The 22,254-nt window shown below is 35.4% G+C and overlaps 1 protein-coding gene across 2 annotated transcripts in view; it reads left to right on the top strand.

The window, feature by feature from the left end:
- The window catches only part of RNLS (renalase, FAD dependent amine oxidase), a 292,909-nt gene that overhangs the window by 247,161 nt on the left and 23,494 nt on the right, over positions 1–22,254 (top strand). For both annotated transcript variants that reach the window (XR_010024073.1, XM_063102909.1), the window contains exon 6: positions 16,671–16,846. Coding sequence is in view for 1 of the 2 variants with exons in the window: in XM_063102909.1 (XP_062958979.1) it covers positions 16,671–16,846 (176 nt within the window). In the remaining variant the exon portion in view is untranslated. The remainder of the gene's footprint in view (positions 1–16,670; positions 16,847–22,254) is intronic.

Genomic DNA, 22,254 nt, shown 5'->3' with positions numbered 1-22,254 from the left:
AGATAGTCTCACATAAGTTCAAGAAAGATATGTGAATTGTCTTAGTCCATTCAGGCTACTATATCAAAATACCTTAGACTGGGTAATTTAGAAACAACAGACAACAGAAATCTGGGACTAGAGGTGCTCAGGGTATTTTCCTCCCATAGAAGAAGATCAAAATGGACTCACTGCCACTGCTGCCACAGTCATTGGAGCCATTGTCTGGTCCCCAAACCATCTACCATTGCAGAGAAGTTCCCCAAAGAGCAGCAGTCCTGAGGTGGCCCGCTGTTGCAGCCACAGGCACTACAGAAACAAGGGAGGTGGCTGCAACTACCACCTCCACTTCTGCTGCCACCACGAGGTAACCCCACTGCCACTACCAATACTAAAATGTTCTACTAAATGGTAAATATAAAGCACATCTACAGAAGTCTCTCTCCTCAAAGCCTACACTAGAATAATAGAAGAAGAAACTGTTCTATCATGACAAGACATCAATGTAAACATACTAGAAATACAAAGACGCAAGAAAATATGAGTCCACAAAAGGAATATAACTCCCAAGAACCAAGCCCCATAGAGCAGGAACCCCTTGAAATGACTAAAAAGGAATTCTAAGTAATAATCTTAAGGAAACCCAATGAGATAAAAGAAGATTCAGTTAGATGACACAATGAACTGAATAAAACTATCCAAGTTATGAGGGAGGAAATTTCCAATCAGATTAATACTTTAAATAACAATGTAGCAGAACTCTTGGAACTGAAGGAGTCATTCAACAGAATAAAAACAACCAAGCACTTAAGCAGCAGGCTAGAGCAAACAGAAGAAAGAATTTCTGATCTTGAAGACAATCTTTTCAAAATAACTCAGGCAGACAAAAAAACAAAAACAGAGTTTTTTATAATGAAGAAAATCTAAGAGAGATAGTAGAGAACCTTAAGCATACAAACATCCAAATCATGAGTGTTCCTGAAGGGGAGGAGAAAGGGAAAGGCACAAGAACAAATTCAACAAAATAATATTAGAAAACTTCCCAGGTAGAGAGAAAGACAATGGGCCTTCAAATTCAGAAGCCTCAAAGATCCCCAAGCAGAGTCAATCCAAAAATGTCTCTGACACATTATAGTTAAACTGGCAAAGCTCAAAGACAAAGAGAGAATCCTAAAAACAGCAAGAGAAAAGCATCAAGTCACCTATAACAGAGTCCCCATCAGAGTAACAGAAGACTTCTCAATAGAAACTCTACAGGCCAGAAGAGAATGGGATGATATATTCAAAATACTAAAAGAAAAAACTGCCAGCCAATAATACTATACCCAGCAAGGCTACCCTTTAGAAATGAAGAAAAAATAGGTATTTCCCAGACAAACAAAAACTATGGGAGGTCAATACTATATGACCAGCCCTACAAGAAATCCTCAAGAGAATCCTGCATCTGGAATTCAAAAAATGATAATCGCTACCATGACTATACAAGAAAGAACAAACTGCATTGGTAGAACAAAAATGCAAATGAGAAAGAGAAAGAAACTGTATCTTACCACCTCCAAAATCCAACAACATGGAAGACAAATAATAAAATGTAAAGAAAGAAACAGAAGATACTCAAAACATCCAAATGAAAATCAATAAAATGCCAGAAGTAAGACAGTACCCTTCAGTAACAACCTGAAATGTAAATACATTAAATTCCCCACTCAAAAGACCCAGACTGGGTGATTGAATTAAAAAGCTAGACATAACTATATGCTATTTACAAGAGACTCACCTCACCTGTAAAGGCAGACACAGACTAAGAGTGAAGGGATGGAAAAAGATATACCACACAAATGGAAAAAAAAATGAGCAGGAGTAGCTATTCTTATATCATATAAAATAGACTTTAAACCAAAAACTATAAAAAGAGCCAACGAAGGCCACTAAATAATGATAAAGAGATCTATCTAGCAAGAAGACATAAGTGATAAATATATATGCACCCAACATTGGAGCACCCAGATATGCAAAGAAAACACTATTAGCCCTAAAGAAAGAGATAGACCCAAATACGATAATAGTTGGGGACCTGAACACCCCCCCTCAACCTTGGACAGATCATCTAGGCAACAAATCAACACAGAAACAAAGGATTTAAACCACACTTTAGACCAATTTGACTTGGCAGATATCTACAGAACATTTCATCCAACAACCACAAAATATATATTCTTCAGCACCTGGAACATTCTCCAGGATAGATCACATGTTAGGTCAAAAATCAAATGTCGACAAATTTTTAAAAATTGAAATGATTTCAAGTATCTTTTCAGACTACTTTGGATTAAAACTAGAAATCAATAATAAGCAAAACTCTGAAAACCATACAAATACATGGAAATTAAACAACATGCTCCTGAACAACACATGGGTCTAAGAAGAAATTAAATAGGAAATCAGAAAATTTCCCAAAACTAATGAAAATAAGGATACATCATACCAAAATCCGTGGGATACTGCAAAAGCAGCACTAAGAGGGAAGTTTATTGCAATAAACACTTACATCAAAAAATAGAGTTTTCAAATAAACAACCTAATATAGTTCACCTCAAAGAACTAGAAAAACAAGAACAATTCAACCCCAAAATTAGTAGATGGAAAGAAATAATTAAGATCAGAGCAGGACTAAATGAAATAGAGACCCCCTAAAAAGATTCAAAAGATCAATGAAACAAAAAGTTGGCTTTTCGAGAACATAAACAAAATAGATGAACCATTAGATAGTCTCACTAAAAAAAAGGAGAGAAATTCCAAATAACAAAAATCATATATGAAAAAGGTGACATTACAACCGATACCACAGAAATACAAAGTTTCATTAGGGACTGTTATTAACAACTACATGCCAACAAATTTGAAAACCAAAGAGGAAATGGATAAATTTCTGGACACATACAAACTACCAAGACTGAACCAACAAGACATGGAAAACCTGAACAGACTAATAACAAGCAATGAGACTGAAGCAATAATCAGTGGTCTCCCAACAAATAAAAGCCTAGGAGTAGATGGCTTTACTCCTGAATTCTTCCAAACCTATAAGGAAGAATTAATACCAATTCTCTTCAAACTATTCCAAAAAATTGAAACAAAGGCCATTCTCCCAAACATATTCTACAAGGCCAGCATCACTCTACCAAAACCAGACAAAGATGCAACAAAAAAAGAAAACTATAAGCCAATATCTCTGATGGACATAGATGCAAAAATCCTCAATAAAATATTACCAAATAGAATGCAGTAACACTTCAAAAAAAAATTATACACCACAATCAAGTTGGATTTTATCCCAGGGATACAAGGATGGTTCAACATATGCACATCACTAGATGTGATATACCACATCAACAAAATCAAGGACAAAAAACCTGATTATCTCAACAGATGCAGAAAAAGCATTTGACAAAATCTAACATCCCTTCGTGAAAAAGACTCTTAACAAATTAGGTATACAAAGAAAGTATCTCACCACAAAAGCCATGTACATACAACAAACCCACTGGGAACAAGACAAGGATACCCACTCTCGCCACTCCTATTTAACAAATATTGGAAGTACTAGCCAGAACCATCAGACATGAGAAAGAAATAAAGGGCATCCAGATTGGAAAAGACAAAGTCAAATTGTCCATGTTTACACATGACATGATCCTATGTATAGAAAAGCCTAAAGACTGTAAAATAAACTCTTAGAGTTGATAACCAATTTCAGTAAAGTTGCAGGACACACAAAAATCAGTCATGTTTTTATACTCCAACAACAAACTATCAGAAAAACAAATCAAGAAAGCAAGCCCATTTACAATAGTTACCAAAAATAGATACATAAAATACTAGGAATCAATTTAACCAAGGAGGTGAAAGATCTCTACAATGAGAACTACAAATCACTGTTGAAAGAAATTAAAGAGGACACAAAATGATGGAAAGGCATTCCATGCTCTTAGATTGGAAGAATTAACATTGTGAAAATGTCCATACTACCCAAAGCAATCTACAAATTCAATGCAATCCCCATCAAAATACCAATGACATTCTTCACAGAAATAGAAAAAAAAAAAATCCTAACATTCATATGGAACAACAAAAGACTCTGAACAGTCAAAGCTATAGAGAACCCAGAAATCAACCCACATACTTACAGCCAGCTGATCTTTGACAAAGGTAACAAGAACATACACTGGGGAAAAGACTGCCTCTTCAATAAATGGTGCTGGGGAAACTGGACATCCATATGTAGAAGAATGAAACTAGACATGTTCCTCTTGCCATATACCAAAATCAACTTAAAATGGATTAAAGACTTAAATATAAGCCTTGAAATTATAAAACTCCTAAAAGAAAACAATGGGGAAACACTTTTGGAAGTAGGACTGAGCAAAGACTTTATGAATATGACCGCTAAAGCACATGCAGCAAAAGGAAAAATAAACAAATGGGACTATATCAAACTAAAAAGCTTCTGCACAGCAAAAGAAACAACAGAGCGAAAATATACCATACAGAGTGGGAGAAAATCTTTACAAGCTATTCATCTAACAAAGGATTAATATTGAGAATGTACAGAAACTCAAATATCTTAACAGTAAAAAACAAATAACCCAATTAAAAAATGGGCAAAGGATCTGAATAGGCATTTCTTCAAGGAAGATATACAAATGTCCAACAGACATATGAAAAAAATGCTCAACATCACTAAGCATCAGGAAAATGCAAATCAAATCCACTTGAGATACCATCTCACCCCAGTTAGACTGGCTATTATCAAAAAGAGAGAATAACAAATGCTGACAAGGATGCAGAGAAAGGGGTACCATCTTACACTGTTGGCAGGACCGTAATTGGTACAGCCACTATGGAAAACAGTATGGCAGTTCCTCAAACGAGTATGGATAGAACTGCCATACAATCAATTCCACTGCTGGGTATATACCCAAAGGAATAGAAATCATCATGTCAGAGGGATACTTACACTCCCTTGTTTATCGCAGCTCTATTTGCAATAGCCAAGAGTTGGAACCAACCTAAATGTCTATTGTTGGATGACTGGATAAGGAAAACAATGGAATACAACTCTGCCATGAAAAAGAATGAAATTCTGTCATTTGCAGCAACATGGATGAATTTAGAGAGAATTACGTTAAGTGAAATAAGTTAGACACAGAAAGAGAAATACTGCATGTCCTCACTCATAAGTGGGAACCAGAAAAATAAGCATATAAATTTTAAAAAGAAAGAAAGATACAACAATCACAATGATACGCTGAATTTCAAAAGGAGAGAACAGAACTGAGGTTACCAGAGGTGGGGAAGGGGGAGGGGAAGAGGGGGAAGGGAGGAATTGGTAAAGGGCCAGGAAAAACGATAACATTGTATAATGTTGAATGTACTAATTATCCTGATTTGAGCATCACATATTACACACAGGTATTGATATTCAACTCTGTACCTCACAGATATGTACAATCAACTACATTTCAATTAAAAAAACACCAAAAAACTTAATCTCATAGAATTGTGGTTGCCAAAAGCTGGGAGTGGTACAGGAGTAGGGAGGGTGGGGAGAGGTTGGTCAATGGGTACAAAGTTAGAGGTAGATAGGAGGAATTAACTCCAGTCTTCCAATACACAATAAGGTGACTGTGGTTAACAATAATATATTGTATATTTCAAATTAGCAAGCAGAGAACATTTTGAAAGTTCTCTAAATACACTTATTGAAATGTCACACTGTACCCCATAAATATGAACAATTATTATGTATCGATAAAAGAATGTAAACCGGAAAAAAAAAAGGAAAGGAAAAGAAATTTATTGTTCCTAGTTCTTGAGTCTGGGAAGTCCAAGATTAAGGTGCCAGCAGATTCCATGTCTGATGAGGGCAATTTTCTGCTTCAAAGATGGCACCTTCTTGCTGCATCTCCACGTAGTAGAAGGGGGAAATGGGCTTCGTTAGGTCTCTTTAAAAGGGCACTAATCTCATTTACAGGGTCTCAGCCCTCATGACCTAGTCAGCACCCAAGCGCCCTACCTCTTAACACAATACATTGGGAATTCCATTTCAACATATGAATTTTGGGGAGATATAAACACTCAGACTTTGATAGAATAAATGTGTTCACTGCAGCATTATTTGTAACAGCAGCAAATTGGGAAAAAAATAAAATATTCAGCTCTGGGAGACTGACTAATAAACCATGGTGATTCCATACTATTAAATTTGGTAGGTTCTCATGAACTGATAGCTATCTAAGGTATGTTAAATGAACAAAAGCAAGTTAAAGAATAATAGGTGTAGTAAGATTGTATTTCCATTGTAGAGAGAGGAGTAAATATGCAGCCTCGTGTTCAAAATTTCTCAAAGGATACCATTAACAGTAGTTGCCCCTGGAGAGCAGGGCTGAGACAGAAAGCAATACTTTTATTTTTCACTTTATACCCTTTCGCCATGTTTGAATAACTTATTTTTTACTGTTTTGTAAGTTAGATAAAAGTACTTTAAAATCAACAAAAATAATTTCATGCTGTCTTTCCTTTAAAGAATCATACTGTACGTAATCATATTAGGGATTCTGAGACATCCTATTTAATTTTGTTTATAACAGGCATTTCAAAAATATATTTATTCAAAGAATTTTGTTGTTGTTGTTGTTTGGCCTAACCACTATTAATATGTTACGGAATGTTCTATGGAAGACATTGACCTAAGGAACCACAGAACCATTATGTCTGGCCTTAAGTCATACAGCCAGGAAGTAGGGAGACAGAATTCTGACTCACACTTCAAAGCTTAACTAATGTCCCTCAAAAACTGTGCAATGAGAATGGAGAAAGGGACCTGAATTGTTCATGCTCAATGAAGTGTATCTTGTTTCTTAGAGAGGAGCAAGGCACCCCAGAATTTTCTGTAAATCTTAGATGTTACATTAGTTTCCCAGGAAGAGTTATGTACAACCTTCAATACAAAGGGGAAGAAAAGACACTTTTAAATTTGAATTAAATTTCCTGTCATTTAAAAGAGTGCCTTTCACTCCTAACAGGTCCCCTTTTTTAATAGATATTTTACTTTTAAGAGGGGAAGTAGGGGCTTAGCAGGTAATTTTGGTGTCTCATTGCTGACAACAACACAATTTCCCTGTTTATCTTCCTGAATCTTTTTCAGGCCAATTACCTTCTTCCATCACTTCTTTTGATACTGCCATCTTTAAGTTTCTCAAATAAGGCTATTCATTCAAACCTCTTCAACAGTTTTAACCGGGTATTTAAAGCAACTGCTATTATCAATTAATACAGTCCCCTACCTCCAGGGAAGTAATATGGAAGAAAATAAACAATTATTTCTCCTCAAAGATGATAATATAAAAATGAAATGAGTGAAATCACCTTTTCTCTGTGCCTAGCCCATGCTGTCATTTAAGAAGCATACACTTCCAGAACTTTACTCTTCAGTTAAAACCATAAAATTGTATTGAATGAATATAAATACTACAAAAGTCCCTGTAGTAGATAAAGTTGTAGGTAATGAAGTTGACCAGAACATGTGGTGAACAGGACACTTGTAGCTGAATTTGGGCTTCTGTATTCCATATATGAGAACTAGGTTTGAGATTTTTTTAGAAGCAAATAAAAGCTGCAGGTGGTTCCTCTGAATACTGAGGCCTACTTCCTGACTTGGGGCAGTAGTCACCCTGACACACGGCCAGAATGGCATACATGCTGCCAAGGAGGCGGAAAGCCAAATGGCAGAGTGCTGTATGCTTGCTTCGCTTGTCTCTGCTAGAAAGGCTAGGAAGGGGAGAGAGAGACATCAGGAGCCATGTATCTCTCTCTCTCCATCTCCCTGCTCCTCTGCTCCCTTCTCCCTTCCCTTTCCTGTCCTGTTCGCTCACCATCAAGGCAGAATTAGATTTTTTTTGTTGGACTTGCTGATATGATTTGCTTTGTCTCTAGTACAGTTCCTGCTGGGCCCCTGAGCCATATAAAAGACCAAAATTATAGCAAGAGCTCTCCTCCCTAGAGGGCAAGGATAGTTGAGCCAGTTCCACATGGAATGGGTAGTGGGCCAGGAGGAAGGAGAGCTGATCACCACCCCCTCAAACTGTGTGGCCCTCTGCTCCTTGTCCAGTTCCCCTCTTCATGCAAATCTGTTTTCTGAACTTCATTTGTATACACTGTCAATAGTATATACTATTTGGTGGATAATGGTTCTCTAATTATTTTGCATGTATTTCATTTCCCCATTAGATGTAAATTCCTGAAAGGCCTCAATCATGTGTCTCATGGCACCAAATCCTGCACTAGACACCAACATGCTCATTTGATTGAATCAGTATTTGAAGATACATCTCTACCCATTTCTTTTTGCTTTTGGTCTGCAACTATAATGTCTGCCACTCCTTAAATTTCATTAGTCCTCTACTTCCGTGTCAGAGGTGGAATTTAGAACTGGTCTTTGATGAAACCAACCTCTGTCCTTTGACAGATGTTGCCAAAAATTAAATTTATCAGATGTAAAAGGTCTCTGATGTATTTGCTTGTGAATAAGGGTGTCCCAGTGAATCTGAGCTTTTAGTGTAGTTATGAGAGCAAATGTGGGGGCAGAGATTCTGTGACCGAAGAATACATTCCTCATGGGGTAGAGAAGTAGAAAGTGGAGAGAATTGGCTCAGAAGTAGAAGGAGAATATCTAAGTTAATTTTCCCATATGTCCAATTTTCTAAGCAACAGTAAAAATTCACTTTCCCCCATTGTTTTTTTAAATTTCTGTTATCCTACACTAAACACTTAACATGGTTTAGAATTTTTTTCAGAGATATCTGTTCTGAGTCATTGGCTATTATTATCAAACAATATCAGGCTATTTTTAATTGCTATAGCTTTATAATGTATTTAAATATATGGCAAAGCAAGTCTCCACTCATTTTTTTTTACAAAAAATTTTAAATATTCTCATTGTTTTAGAATCATTTTTTCAAATTTCAAAGAATCTTGTTGAATTACTTAAGAATTCTTTTTCTTATTAGTTATCACTAATAGAGGGAAATCAATTAAATATCAAAATTTTTAAATCTGACAGATTTTTATGTGATTCACTATTATTTTCACTGTTATTTTTCCTTCTTCCTAATAGTTATAAATCATTTTTCATCTTATTGCACCTACCAGAGCAATGTTAAATACTATTCGTGCTACAAAGAATCCTAGTTTGTTTTTTATTTTATTGTGAAAAAAACCTATATTATTTCACTGTAAAGTACGATATAAATTACTAGCTTACTAAAAATGTTCTATCTCATTTTGGGGAAGTCACCTTTTTTCATCTTTTCTCTTTTTTTTCCATGAATTGATATTAAATGCTAATGGATGTCATTTATATATATATATATATCAAGATTATCATGTTTACTTAATTGTACCTATTAATGTGATATAGTAGATTAAGTTTTTAAAAATATATATGGTTATTGATGAATTTTTAAAATTAATATGGTTTTTGAACATTTTATTCACGAATTTTGTCTTTATAATCATATAGAAGAGTGGTTTGTATTTTGGTATATGTACGTATATCTGTAAATGTGATGTGTGTGTAGTATAATTGACATTATACTAGCTTGACAGTTTGAAAGAAATCACAACAACAGCAACCAGGACCTTAAGTCTTTTTTTTTTTTTAATTTATATATTAACTATGTTTTCAATTTCTTGTATGATTTTTGGTTTATACTGATTTTCTTTTTGGTTGAGTAAATTTCGATAATTGTTTCAAGAAAAATCACCTTCTTTCTTTTAAGATTTAAAAGTTTATTAGCAGGGATTGTACACTGTTTTAGTCCATTTTGTCTTGCTATAACAGAAATACCTGAGACTAGGTGATTTATAAAGAGAAGTTTATTTGGCTTACGATTCTGGGACAGCTGCATCTGGCACGGGCCTCAGGCTGTTTCTACTCATGGCGGAAAGTGGCAGGCAGCGGGCAGGTACAAGCAGATCACATGGCAAGAGGAAGCAAGAGAGAGAGAGAGAGAGGAGGTGCCAGGGTCCTATAAACAACAAGCTCTCACGGGAACTAATAGAGTGAGAACTTACTCATTAATCCCCCTCCTCCCCCAGGGAGAGCATTAATCCATTTGAAGGATCCACCGCCATGACTCAATCAGTTTCTAACACCACCACATTGGAGATCAAATTTCCACATGAGTTTTGGAGGGGACAACACATCCAAACTCCATCATACACTTTGATGGTTTAGAGAACTTCTCTGTGTCTGATATATCCTGTCTGACAGAGGAAGACAATGAGGATGCTTGCCTGTCTCTAAGTGGAGTATTAAAAAAAAAAGAAATAAAATGTCTTCCCTGAGATGCCAAACCACAAATTAACCCTTAGGTAGATTTGATACCAGATTTCACTCTGCCAGCATGCTGTATAAATCTAGTTAAGGTGATTTATGGACAATATTGCCCCAAGACATATGGCAGAAACAAAAGCAGATCTCCAAAGGAACACTCTTCAAACTCAGGCCTCAAAGAATTTCTCAGGTAAAGTTTCTAGGAACATGAGCTCACAATAGGGAAAAAAAAGAAAGAGATGTGTATATATCTCACAAAACACACAAGAAAACACACCATCACAAGGTATAGTCATCCAAAGCAACAACAACGAAAACAAAATCAACCTTATAGAGACTGCAGATTTTGCAATACCACTTGATATAAAATAATTATATTGAATATCTTTGTAAAAAATAAAAGACAGTACTGACAACATGACTAGGGAGAAAGAGACTATCAAAATTGATCATGCATATTTGAAAAAGAGCCAGATAGAACTTTTACAAATGAAAAATAAAATAATTTATATTTGAAATTTAAAGGACAAATTAAACATTAGAGTAAACACAGATGCAGGAGAATGGTGAACAGAAAGATAAATCAGAAGAAATTACACAGAATTCAGCATAGAGAGCTAGAGATGGAAAATATTAAAAACAGTGGTCCATAGCAACTTTAACTAGATTTATAAAACATATGAAGATACAATGAGAATATTTAACATATCTCTAAGTTCCAAGAAAAGATAATAGAATGGGGTGAAGGAAACATTGGGAGAACTAATAGTGAACAATTTCCAAAATTAATGATAAAATTGAGTCCTCAGATTCAGAAAATCCAATGAAGTAAAAAAAAAAAAAAAGGTAAACAAAAAGAAATTCAAACCTCAAGATAGCTCAGTAAAACTGTAGAACACCAAAAACAAAGAGAAAACTATAAAAGCAGCCAGACATAAAAGATAAATTACCTGCAGTGGACCTGAAATCAAATTAAGAGTTGACTTCTAAGAAGCCTCAATAGAAGCTAACCTGCATTGGAATTACATATTTAAAGTCCCAAGAGAAAATATTTTCAATTTACTATTATATACCAAGAAAAGATATATTTCACAAATAAGAGTGAAATGAAGACATTTTTAAGAAAACGAAAACTAAGAGAATGTACCTTCAATAGAAACCTCATTTAAGAGATTTCAAAAAAAGATTCTTTGGGAAGAGAAAAATGACTGAGAGGGAGGATCTGAGATCTAAGAAAGAAGCTGTGACAATAAATATAAACAAACATTGTGTAAAGACAAAACCAAAGAAGTAAAATAATTCTGGACAATAAAATCATATAAAGTCAGAGTTAAAGTATTCTGAAGTTCTAGCATTATTCAGGAGAAGGATAAAGATAGTGATTAACTTTTTACTTTAAATTTAACATGGATGCTTAAATGTATGTATATTCCCTAAAAAATATAAATAAACTGTATAATTTCCAAACCAGTAGAGGGGGAAAATGAAATAAGGGGTAAAAATGGTTTAATCAAAAAGAAGGCAAACTTTTTTTTCAATTCGAAAAAGAAAAACAAATGTTGAAGAAGTGGGACAAATGAAAAGCAAAAAATAAACTTCAGCATAAAAAGCACTTCTAGATGTAAAGAGGTTCACAATGTATTGCTAAAGGTTCAAGAGTCAGGAAACTAATACTAACTCCAGTAGAAAGCAAAAATTTTCAAAACTGAGAGGAGAAATTGACAAATTTACCATCATCAGGAGGGATACTTCTCTCAGTAATAGAAAAAGCAGACCGAAAAATCATAAGAATTTAGTTGGTGAGAACCATACGATTAATGAGATTGTTCTAAAAGACTTATGTAAAATGTTAATCCAATATCTAGAAAATTATTTTCAAGCACACATGTAACACTTATGAAAACTGACTATATTTGAGGCCATTCGGCAAATCTTAAAGTAGCATACAGATCACATTCTCTCACTCAACATAATTATGTTAGAATTTGTTTTAAAAATGTCTTTTACCAGCTATGATATGCACTTCTAGAACATTTATTTATTTTATTTTTAGACAGCTGGCTGGTATAAGGATTTGAACCTGTGACCTTGGTATTATATACACTTCTGATGAGAATAAAAGAGCTAATTTGGATGTCATTTATCCACTAAGTTGACAATTTATTCTAGGTATTCACTTTTTTTTTACCTTAATAAACTTAAATACTTGTATATGGTACATGTTTTTCTAATTGAATCTCTTTTTTGGAACAGATCAGACATAGCTCTTAATGTTCCATTTAAAACCATTTTGACCTCAAAAAATTTTTCATTTTTACTGTATATGTATGTATTACAGAGCACTTTTTTTCCAAAAAAAAAAAAGTCTTTTATTATTAGCAGTATGTAGTTGGATATTATTTTTTAGCCCAATATGACAATCTTTGTCTTTAATTAATAAACTTTAACCTGTTGATGTTTATTATCACAACAGATATGACCATGGATCTGAGGCAGCTAGAGTGCTTATTTCAAAACAAAGTTTAGTTTCTGTTTGAAGAACAGGTGATTTTCTATAGCATTTGATTGTAAGTGTTTAATGTGAGAGCCTTCTGTGTCTTAGTGCTCTATTAACAGTAGATGATAGTGCTGCTGCTGCTGCTGGGGCTGCTGCTGTTATTATCAACTTTCAGTGTCCTGACCCTCACCCAAAATTGTAGACTCAAAACTGCTGTGCCCACTTCATGTTCATTAGGATGGCGATTATCAAAACTAAAAACAAACAAAAAAAACCTAGAAAGTAAGTGCTGGTGAGGATGTAGAAGAATTGGAACTATTGTGCATTGCTGGTAGGAATGTAAAATGGTGCAGCTACTGTGGAAAATAATATGGCAATTCCTCAAAAAATTAAAGATAGAGTTACCAAATGATCCAGCGATTCTGCTTTTGAGTATATACCCAAAAGAAGTGAAAGCTGGGACTTGAGCTGACATTGTACACCCATGTTCATAGCAGAATTATTCACCATAGCCAAAAGGTGGAAGCAACCATGTATCTATCGAAGGGCCAATGGCTAAACAAATTATGACATATACATACAGCGGAATATTATTCAGCCTTGAAAAGGAAGAAAATTCTGACGTACGCTAAAACATGGATGGACTTTAGGACATTATGCTGAGTGAAATAAGCCAGTCACAAAAGGACAAATATTGTGTGATTCCACTTACATGAAATACCTTGAGTAGTCAAGTTCAGAGATGGAACTAGAATGGTGGTTGCCAGGCACTGGGGGAAGGGGAAAATAGGGCGTTATTATTTAATGGGTATGAAACTTCAGTTTGGGAGGGTGAAAAAGTTCTGGAGACGAATAGCAGTGACTGTTGTGGAACAATGAGAATGCTTACTGTCACTGAACTATAGACTTAAAATAAGTTAAAACAGCAAGTTTTATGCTATGTATATTTTGCCACAATAAGAAAAGTCTGCTCTTCCTGTGTGTAGGAATAGTCTGCCACTGTTCCTGGGGCGCTGATATAATAATCAATGCTTTCAGAGAAGTCAGCTCTGTTATCCCTTTCTAAAGCTGATCTTTCCACAATGTAGAGGTCAAAATAAGAATATTACCTAGGAATACCTTGCGTTTGTATAGCACTTTATATTTGAAGAAAGGCTTTTATGTGGCTTAACCCATTTGATCCGCATGACATCCTTATAAGGTAAGTAGTATTACCCCCTTTTAATTGATGGAAGAAAGTAAAGCCTGAAAGATAAAGTTGTTCAAGACCACAGGGCTATTAAGGATTCAGGGATTCAAATACTTAATCTTCTGATTCTTCAGCCTTTATCTCCCAAAGTACAGGAATAATTGTCAACCTGTTAAGAACTTCACATTTAAAATGCCAAAAGCAAAGTGCTATTATTGTTAAACTGAATCAAGAAAGAAAAAGAAAGATAGTATCATTAGCTTTTCAGTGACCAATAATGATTATACTAAATTTATGCTCTGAATCCTATTAACATATTTGTGGCTTTTTATAATGCTCTATTTCCAAACGTTGGTCACGTTTAAACTCTGGTTGGCTCTCTGTATTGCTGGATTTTAGCTTCTAACCATACCATTTAATTTCGGGGTTGGTAGTGTTTCCCCTAAAACTCATTGTTTTAGACTGTAGCTATACAAATTTTTAACTAAATTCTCAAAAAAACTTGTCCAATTCCAATAAAAACAAGTAGCCAGGTTGTTCTCTCATTGTTATGCAAGAACTATTTCACTTTGAGTCTTAAATTTCATTTTTTATTGCTCTCCTTGGAGTGAACAGCTAATGTAAACAGGAGAAACCTGGCATCACACCATCACTGGTCTTAGTGACTTTACGAGTTTCTCCTAGAACAAATGGCCAGGTCAGTGCACCCTCCCGATTCTCAGTACACAGCAGCATTCATTTTCCTGCCTGCCATAGATAAGTCAAATCAGAGCTCCAGCTCTCCTGCTACAGAATGCTGAACCAGTTGCTTTCTCTGTCTCTGGGAAGATTTGGTGCCACATGGAGGAGGGATGGCATGGGCACTCCCTCATTGTGAATAAGCCTTCTTTAATTTATTAACTCATAACATAAATAACACTCCCTGAGGCAATATGCAATAGGTTTCTCACTGTGATGGTATTTGGTCAAAGAACCTGAGATTTTGCACCCCCAGGTCCTACCCTTTGTGTGATACCTTGAAGTCTTCATTGACAGGTTAAACATTGAAAGTTCAAAGAGATGGCCACTCTGTTTCCCTTCCAAGTTGTTCGTGCTGCTGTGAGGTGGCAACAGTGGACAATCTGGCTTACCATTGCATTTACTCTGCAGATTCTGAATTCAGATTCCCTTACCTCATACATGGAAAATTGTTTGGAAGCGTTCACCGCACTTTAAAAGGCTTAAGCATATTGGGACTCTGTTCCCTTGTGTTTTGTGGGCAAATTCATTTGCTACAGTTCTCTATGACAAGTGAAATGGAGAGATATGGTATTTTTACAAAAAACAACTCACATCTATAATTTGGGCAGCACCTGGAGAACTTTTCCCCCGTATCTGGCTCATTGCTTCCATTCCTGTAGCTTACACTTTTTAAGCACTTACTCTGTGCCAGAAATTGTGCTGACCATTTCATGTGCACTGTGTTATTTAATACACACCATAGACCTGTGTGGTAGGTACTAATTTATTCTCATTTTATAAAAAGCAAACAAAAACTGAAACATAAAGAAGTTAAGTGGGCACATAACAAGTAATTGGTTTATGTCATTCAACTCTTTTTTTCCTGTGTACAATTGTACCAGCCTAGCTCAAATAAGTCATAATATTACCTTTTGCAGTCCCAAATTAAAGAATTTTCAGAAGCAGGCTTGCCAACTCCTGTCAGTGTCTTACCCATTGTAATACTCTTCTTTTAGCAGGGGGTAGCACCAAGTTTCATATTATATTTCATGCATTTCAGATCTGTTACTGTTTCCCCTTCAACTTTCTCTTCTGATGATTTAAACAAACAATTACAAACTCTCGTTAACATTCCCTCCAAGATTTTATTTTCCATCACCTCAGTTGCTTAAGTCAACTTCAATTTCAAACTTTATTCTATTGCCTGATATTCTGCTAAAGAGTGAAAGATACAAAGCACATACTCATTTGTAATTATGGAAATATAGCAAAAACAAAAAAAATTCAATAGCAAACAAAAATGGAAAGTAGCTTCATGTTATGAATGAGGGAGACTTTTATTTTTAATGCTGATTAAAAGATAAAGAAGAATGTTATGAGTTCAAGCCTGTTTTTAGAGAGAAGCTTGATTTCTTTTTGAAAGTGCTAAAAAGATGTTTTGTTCTGGTAGTTGTCTAATGTCAGCAAAATATTTTCAACCCATTAGACATAAGATGAATGGATGAATATTTACTGAACATCTACTTTTTCTCAGAATTTAAGAATAATATGGACTGTTTCACAACTTAGTGAATGAGAGATAAACATACCAATACATTTAATTATAGCCAAAGCAGTACATATAGTGTTCTTTTTACTCTTTCTTCCATTCTTTGAAAAGACCTGACAATTTATCCCCTAAAACACATCTTGAATCTGTCTTCCTCTTCAGAGAAGCTGATTTTGAGTTTCAGCAATAACCTAATTTATGCTTCTAAGATTAGAATCTATTTTTACTCCATCTGTTGCCTAATAATTGTGATCAGTTCTTAAATCTGGATTGAAATGATGGAAGATGCTTCTAATTTCCCCAATTTAAGATGTATCTTCACGTTCCTCTTACACTACAGAGTCATCGGAAATCGGGCCTTCCCTCGTGATTCACACTACTGTCCCATTTGGTGTTACACACTTGGAATACAGCAATGAGGATGTGCAAGAGTTAATCTTCCAACAGCTGGAAAACATTTTGCCAGGTTTGCCTCAGCCAGCTGCTATGATATGCCAGAAATGGAGATATTCACAGGTAATCAAAGAATCCAGTGGTATGAGCACAGCATTTTCTTAGTAGGCTGACAGAACTGACTTTACTTCTTCATCTTTTGTCACTCTCTAGTATACAAAATTAAGGTGATCTTCGGAACAAATTTATGGTTCCCTAACACACAAGCGTAACTTTTACAGGGTTTTATTGCCTGCTATTTCTCAACAAGAGGTGCATACAATTTTTACCAATGTTATGTTCAAATTCTGGCATCTTAAGAATTATACACCCTGAAATTCTGGAGTTTCCTATGCAGGCAAAGCAGGTTATACATCAAAATGCAGCTGTTTCTTTGGGGTTTTCCTAAATCATTACTGTGGTTATATAGAAACCACTATAACCTCCACAATTTTTGCAATATATGAAATTAACCTTGCAAGTGTACTTTGCTACCACAATTTTTATTTTTATTAAGTTCCCACTTTGGTTTTAATAGCTACTAGCAGAGCTCTTAGGGGGAGAAAGATGAATACCTGCATAGAACAGCTAGTTGAGCTGTTTTTCAGGGTTGGATATGTATGCCTGCTGATCATTCTACTAGTTCAGACTTAAGCTCTTTATACTAGGTAAATGTTGACTTTTTTGAAAATCTCTGCACATTCCAACGGAAGTTTGTGAGTATTTGTAGAAAAAGCCTTTTGATCTGTAAACTCAGTTGTAAAGTCATTTAGGGGACAATGGAGCAAAGGGTACACAGAGAAAAGAAGCAGTGAGCAACTCATTTTTTCCTGAGATTTCTAAGCCCATTGATTAACTGATTTATCAGCACTATTGGTTATCCAAGCTGTGAAGATTTTAGAAAAAGTGATATTGTGGGAAACTGCAGCAGATTTTGTATATTTTAAAGAGCCTTCCAAAATCAGAGGAAATGGTAAATTACTTCCTAAAATATTACAGCAGATCTTTGTGTTTACCCGTCTCATCTGAAGTTAAATTATACAGTGAAACTTTGGGGAAAATATTTACTTAAACATGTCATGGTCACTTTAGAAGGCTTTGCTTTTTCCTCTTAAAAGCTTTGAAAAATCTCAATGGCTAATGTCTTTAAATGATATTTAACTCAATTTTAGGTTGGCTTGAAAAAGAAAACAGGGAAATAATCTTGTTGATATAATTTAAAACTAGATATGTTACACATCAAGTCACTTTGCAATTTATAAATATTCCTGTAAAAGTCTGTGATGTTTCCTCTCGTGCCTTTCTCATAAACAATTTATTAATAATTGAGAAAGTGGGTTTAAAATCTACTTATTTCTTAAAATTTGATGTGTTAATAAGAACAGATTAGTTCTAACTACAAAATGACTAATTCAAAGTTGTGCAATATCACAAAATTTAATTAAAAAAAATCTTTGAACACAATGTACATCCAAACCCTAGCAATTTTTATTCAACAATTTGGATGTCGAAATTATTCCACAACACTTGCAACTCTGTAGTCATGAAGTCTACATTGGCTGCAAAGCCTGAAAGGGGAGAAGTTATCATTCAGACTTAGAAGTTTGCATTTTCCACTATTCATACACTTCTCATAGTGCCTTAAGCATTATTTTACAGAGCATAACATTGTCATTCATGGCAGAGATCTGAACTACATTATGTTTTATATATATATCCTTTGGAATTTGACATAAATGTATGCACCCCTTTTCCCTTGCCATCCCAGTACACACAATCCACCTTCACTCAATTCATGTATGTGTATGAATGTGGTCTAATACAGGGCTAAACTGAAAGGAAGGATAATGTAGACCCAGGGACAAAAAAGAAAGAGGAACACCAACTGATTTTTAAGTTTCGCTCATTTTCGAGTGAAGGTACATGGAGGACATCCCACCCTATGTTCCTTTTCTTTTCCTCCTTTCCCTGTCCTCTCCATCCAATCCTACTATTCTCCACACTCTTCCCCCTTCCTTTTCTTCTTTCTCTGAAAAACAAATAATAGAGTCCCACACACCCTCATTTTATGAAAGTCTCCATAGACCACAGAGCTGGTGCCCCTTATCCCAGGCAGTGGTGGGTGGTACGAATTCCCCATCCTAGTCCCCTCAGGCTTGACTCTTTCTTTTCATTCCTTTTATTTTTTTCTCCTTTTTCTCTTCTTCTGTCATCCTTACACTGCATCCTGGCATCCAGTGACTGTGGAGGGTGAGAAAGAAGTAGAGAACGCAAGGGGGAGAGTAATTACGAGCACATCCAATGTTCTTGGCCTGGAACTGGACAATTCAAAGATGTGATCTCATTTAATATCAAAAGTGACCTTATAGGACAATGAGATACTATTACACACCTAGAATGGCCAAAAGCCAGACTTCTGACAACACCAAATGCTGCCAAGGATGTGGAGCAAGAAGAACTCTCATTCATTGCTGGTAGGAATGCAAAATGGCCCAGCTACTCTGGAAGACAGCTTGGCAGTTTCTTACAAAACTATGCATACGCTTGCTACACTATTCAGCAATCCTGCTCCTTGTTATTTACCCAAAGGATCTGAAAACTTATGTCCACAAAAAAACCTGCACATAGATGTTTATAGTAGCTTTATTCGTAGCAGCAACCAAAATACCCTAGGTGCATGGGCAAATAAACTGTGAAGCATACAGAAGACAATGGAATATTATTCAGCACTAAAAGAAATGAGTTCTCAAGCCATAAAAAGATGTGGAGGAAATTTAAGTGCATATTACTAGTACTCTGCTCATCGAACCCTAGATAATAATATTTGCTGAAGACCTCCTCCTAATACTCTAAATAGGATTTCATCTTGAGTAAGATAATGGTGCATACTTCTAGGTGCTGGTCCTAAATGAGGATAGAGGCAGATGAAGAAAGAGGTGTGTTTGAAAGACATCGGAGCTGCTTCTGTGCCTCCCATTTTGGGTTTGAAGAAAGCACTTGAGTAGGTGGTTTACACAAACTTGGCAAAGCCGTGGCAGATTTCTTGTGGATCTCGAGTCCTCCCTTTTGCAGCGATTTGGCCTCCATAATTTAAATGTTTAGCCAGTTAATAGAACTTGAATCTTAGTCTGTGATACACTGAACTAAAGTTTCTGTGACACATGTGATTTATTAACCCTTTCAGCAGAAGAATAATAACTGAGAATGCCTGTCCAAGTAACTTGACAGGGGACATTCATTCAGTTTGACAATCCTGATACTCTCACTATTACTATTTGCTGGGCCTTCCTTTGTTTTGGTGTCTATCATGATGCCTTTCTCAAACTATAGTAAATTTCTAATTTGCTCTCGGATTTGACTATAATTTTCCCCATCTTTCTTCAGTTCTAGAAAATGTTAGTGGCCCTTTTCCCTACTTTAGCACACTCATGGATTACTTTATTTTTCAAAGAACACCAAATGTATTTTCGAATGCCAAGGAAGTCAGGAGAAGCATTTAAGGAAAGGGAGAGAGGGTGAATGAATACATTGGTATCTTTGGCAAAATAAATTGATTTGGACTAACCTATTAAGCTTGTGAAGTATAATTAGAAATCAGTTATCTTCTATGGTTATATTTCTTCACTTAGTCTTTTTGCCCTGAGACTGTGCCTTCTTTTTCCCCTTTTATTATTTTTTTAAAAGAAGGACCATGAACTCTTAAAGGATTTGAAAGCTGTGAACATGAAGATTGTCTTCATTAAAGAAATACATATACATATGTATTTTTCCTTTCTTTCCTTTCTTCACCCTTCTGTTCACATTCTTCGCTTTCAGCTCTATCCTTTTTTTTTTCTCTCTCTTAGACAAGGAAATCTTTGCCCTTTTCAATACAAAGTCCCAATTTTTGCCTCTTCAGGTTTTTCCTAACTGATTACCTCAGTTGGCATAGTACCTACTTCCCAGAAGTAAAGAGGACTAAAAGAGAATAAAGGAAATGTGCAATAGCTTACCACAAGAATCTTTCTTACAGACTTGCATTTGGTGGGGAAGGGAGTGTGCACACAGCAGAGCTTGAGACCACCCATACACTTACTTTATTGTCTCATGAGATTATTAATTTCTGGTGGGTAATTGTATCTAATTTCATCACTGAAAGGTCAGGTGGTAATTGATAATTTATTTTTTTCTTCTCTTTCTTTTGCATTTTCTGTTGTTATCCTCATTTTCTTCTTTTAAGTAAGCTGGAACTAGAAGGCAGTTACTGGTTTCATAAATACACCAAATTTGTAAATCCAAAGGGTTGTTGTCTCCTCAAAGTAGTAAGTCACCTCAACAAGATACACCCTTATTTCAACAAGGTTGGGCATATCTTTCCAAGCCTGACACATATTCTTCATCATATCATCAGTTGGATCAGGTTTTTTAAATTATAAGTGAAATTTGATGTTTTAGGAGCTGGCCATTTAGCTCAGTTGGTTAGAGCATGGTGCTGATAACACCAAGGTCCAGTGTTCAATCCCTGTACCAGCCAGCCTCCAAAGGAAAAAAAAAAAAAAGATGTTTTAGAAACAACCAAAGTCATTTGGACTTAAATCTTTTTATAAAATGGATGATTAATCGTAACGCTTTTTTTAGATGTAACTAAAGAACTATGGCTGGTTTATATTTGTTTATCTGGTTTAATGTGTCCAGTTAGCTGATTCTAAAGGCAATTTTAAATTTGGTACACCAAAAAAGACATTGGCCAGTACATCATCACGGATATAAATTTATATGGCCTTCTAGGATAAATACTTTGGAAGACAATAATCTGTATTTATCAGTTGAAGTACATTAGGTGTGCCATTTTGTAGTTCTTTTCCACAATAAAATCATGTTCTTTTAGTCATTCTGCCACTAGTCCTATGGCTTTTCTCCCATATTCATGCTTTATAATTCCTGGATTTTTAATAAGGTGGTATGATTATGATCTTGGACTTTGGAGTGAGGCAGACTTAGGTTCAAACTTAGGCTCTATGTGTGCCTTTGGACAAACTAGACTGCAACTCTGTGTTGTGACTGTACATCTTTAATTCAATGATCAGAGTTTCCCATCTAATGATTTCACACATTTGTACAAGTACTATCTCAAACTGAAGCATGTGGTTAGTAATGTACCAATGACAAAGAAATGAAATGCTCAGGTCTGACACCTATTAGATTTCCTGTTGTTGATAAATTGGGTCATGCCACAGTCCATCTATCCCAAAGGGCCTGTTTTGGCTCTCCAAAGGTCACTATAATATTATGGTACATAGGGAAGAGTGCTCTCGTGGCTACAATTTCATGCCAGGAAATGCTGACTCATGGCACAAATGTGTTAAATTACCAAACACTGGAAAACATGTTTAGTGACATTTAATATAGACAGTGGTATGAAGCATGTTCTCAACTAATCTTACTAGACAGTGATAGTAAGAGGAGGAGGAGGTGTGGAGGATGTGGGTGAAGATGCTTCCATGGTCATTTCT

This window comes from Cynocephalus volans, chromosome 7 (genome assembly GCF_027409185.1).
Source record: "Cynocephalus volans isolate mCynVol1 chromosome 7, mCynVol1.pri, whole genome shotgun sequence".
NCBI classification, from domain to species: domain Eukaryota; kingdom Metazoa; phylum Chordata; class Mammalia; order Dermoptera; family Cynocephalidae; genus Cynocephalus; species Cynocephalus volans.
This window is presented reverse-complemented; position numbering and strand designations above follow the sequence as displayed.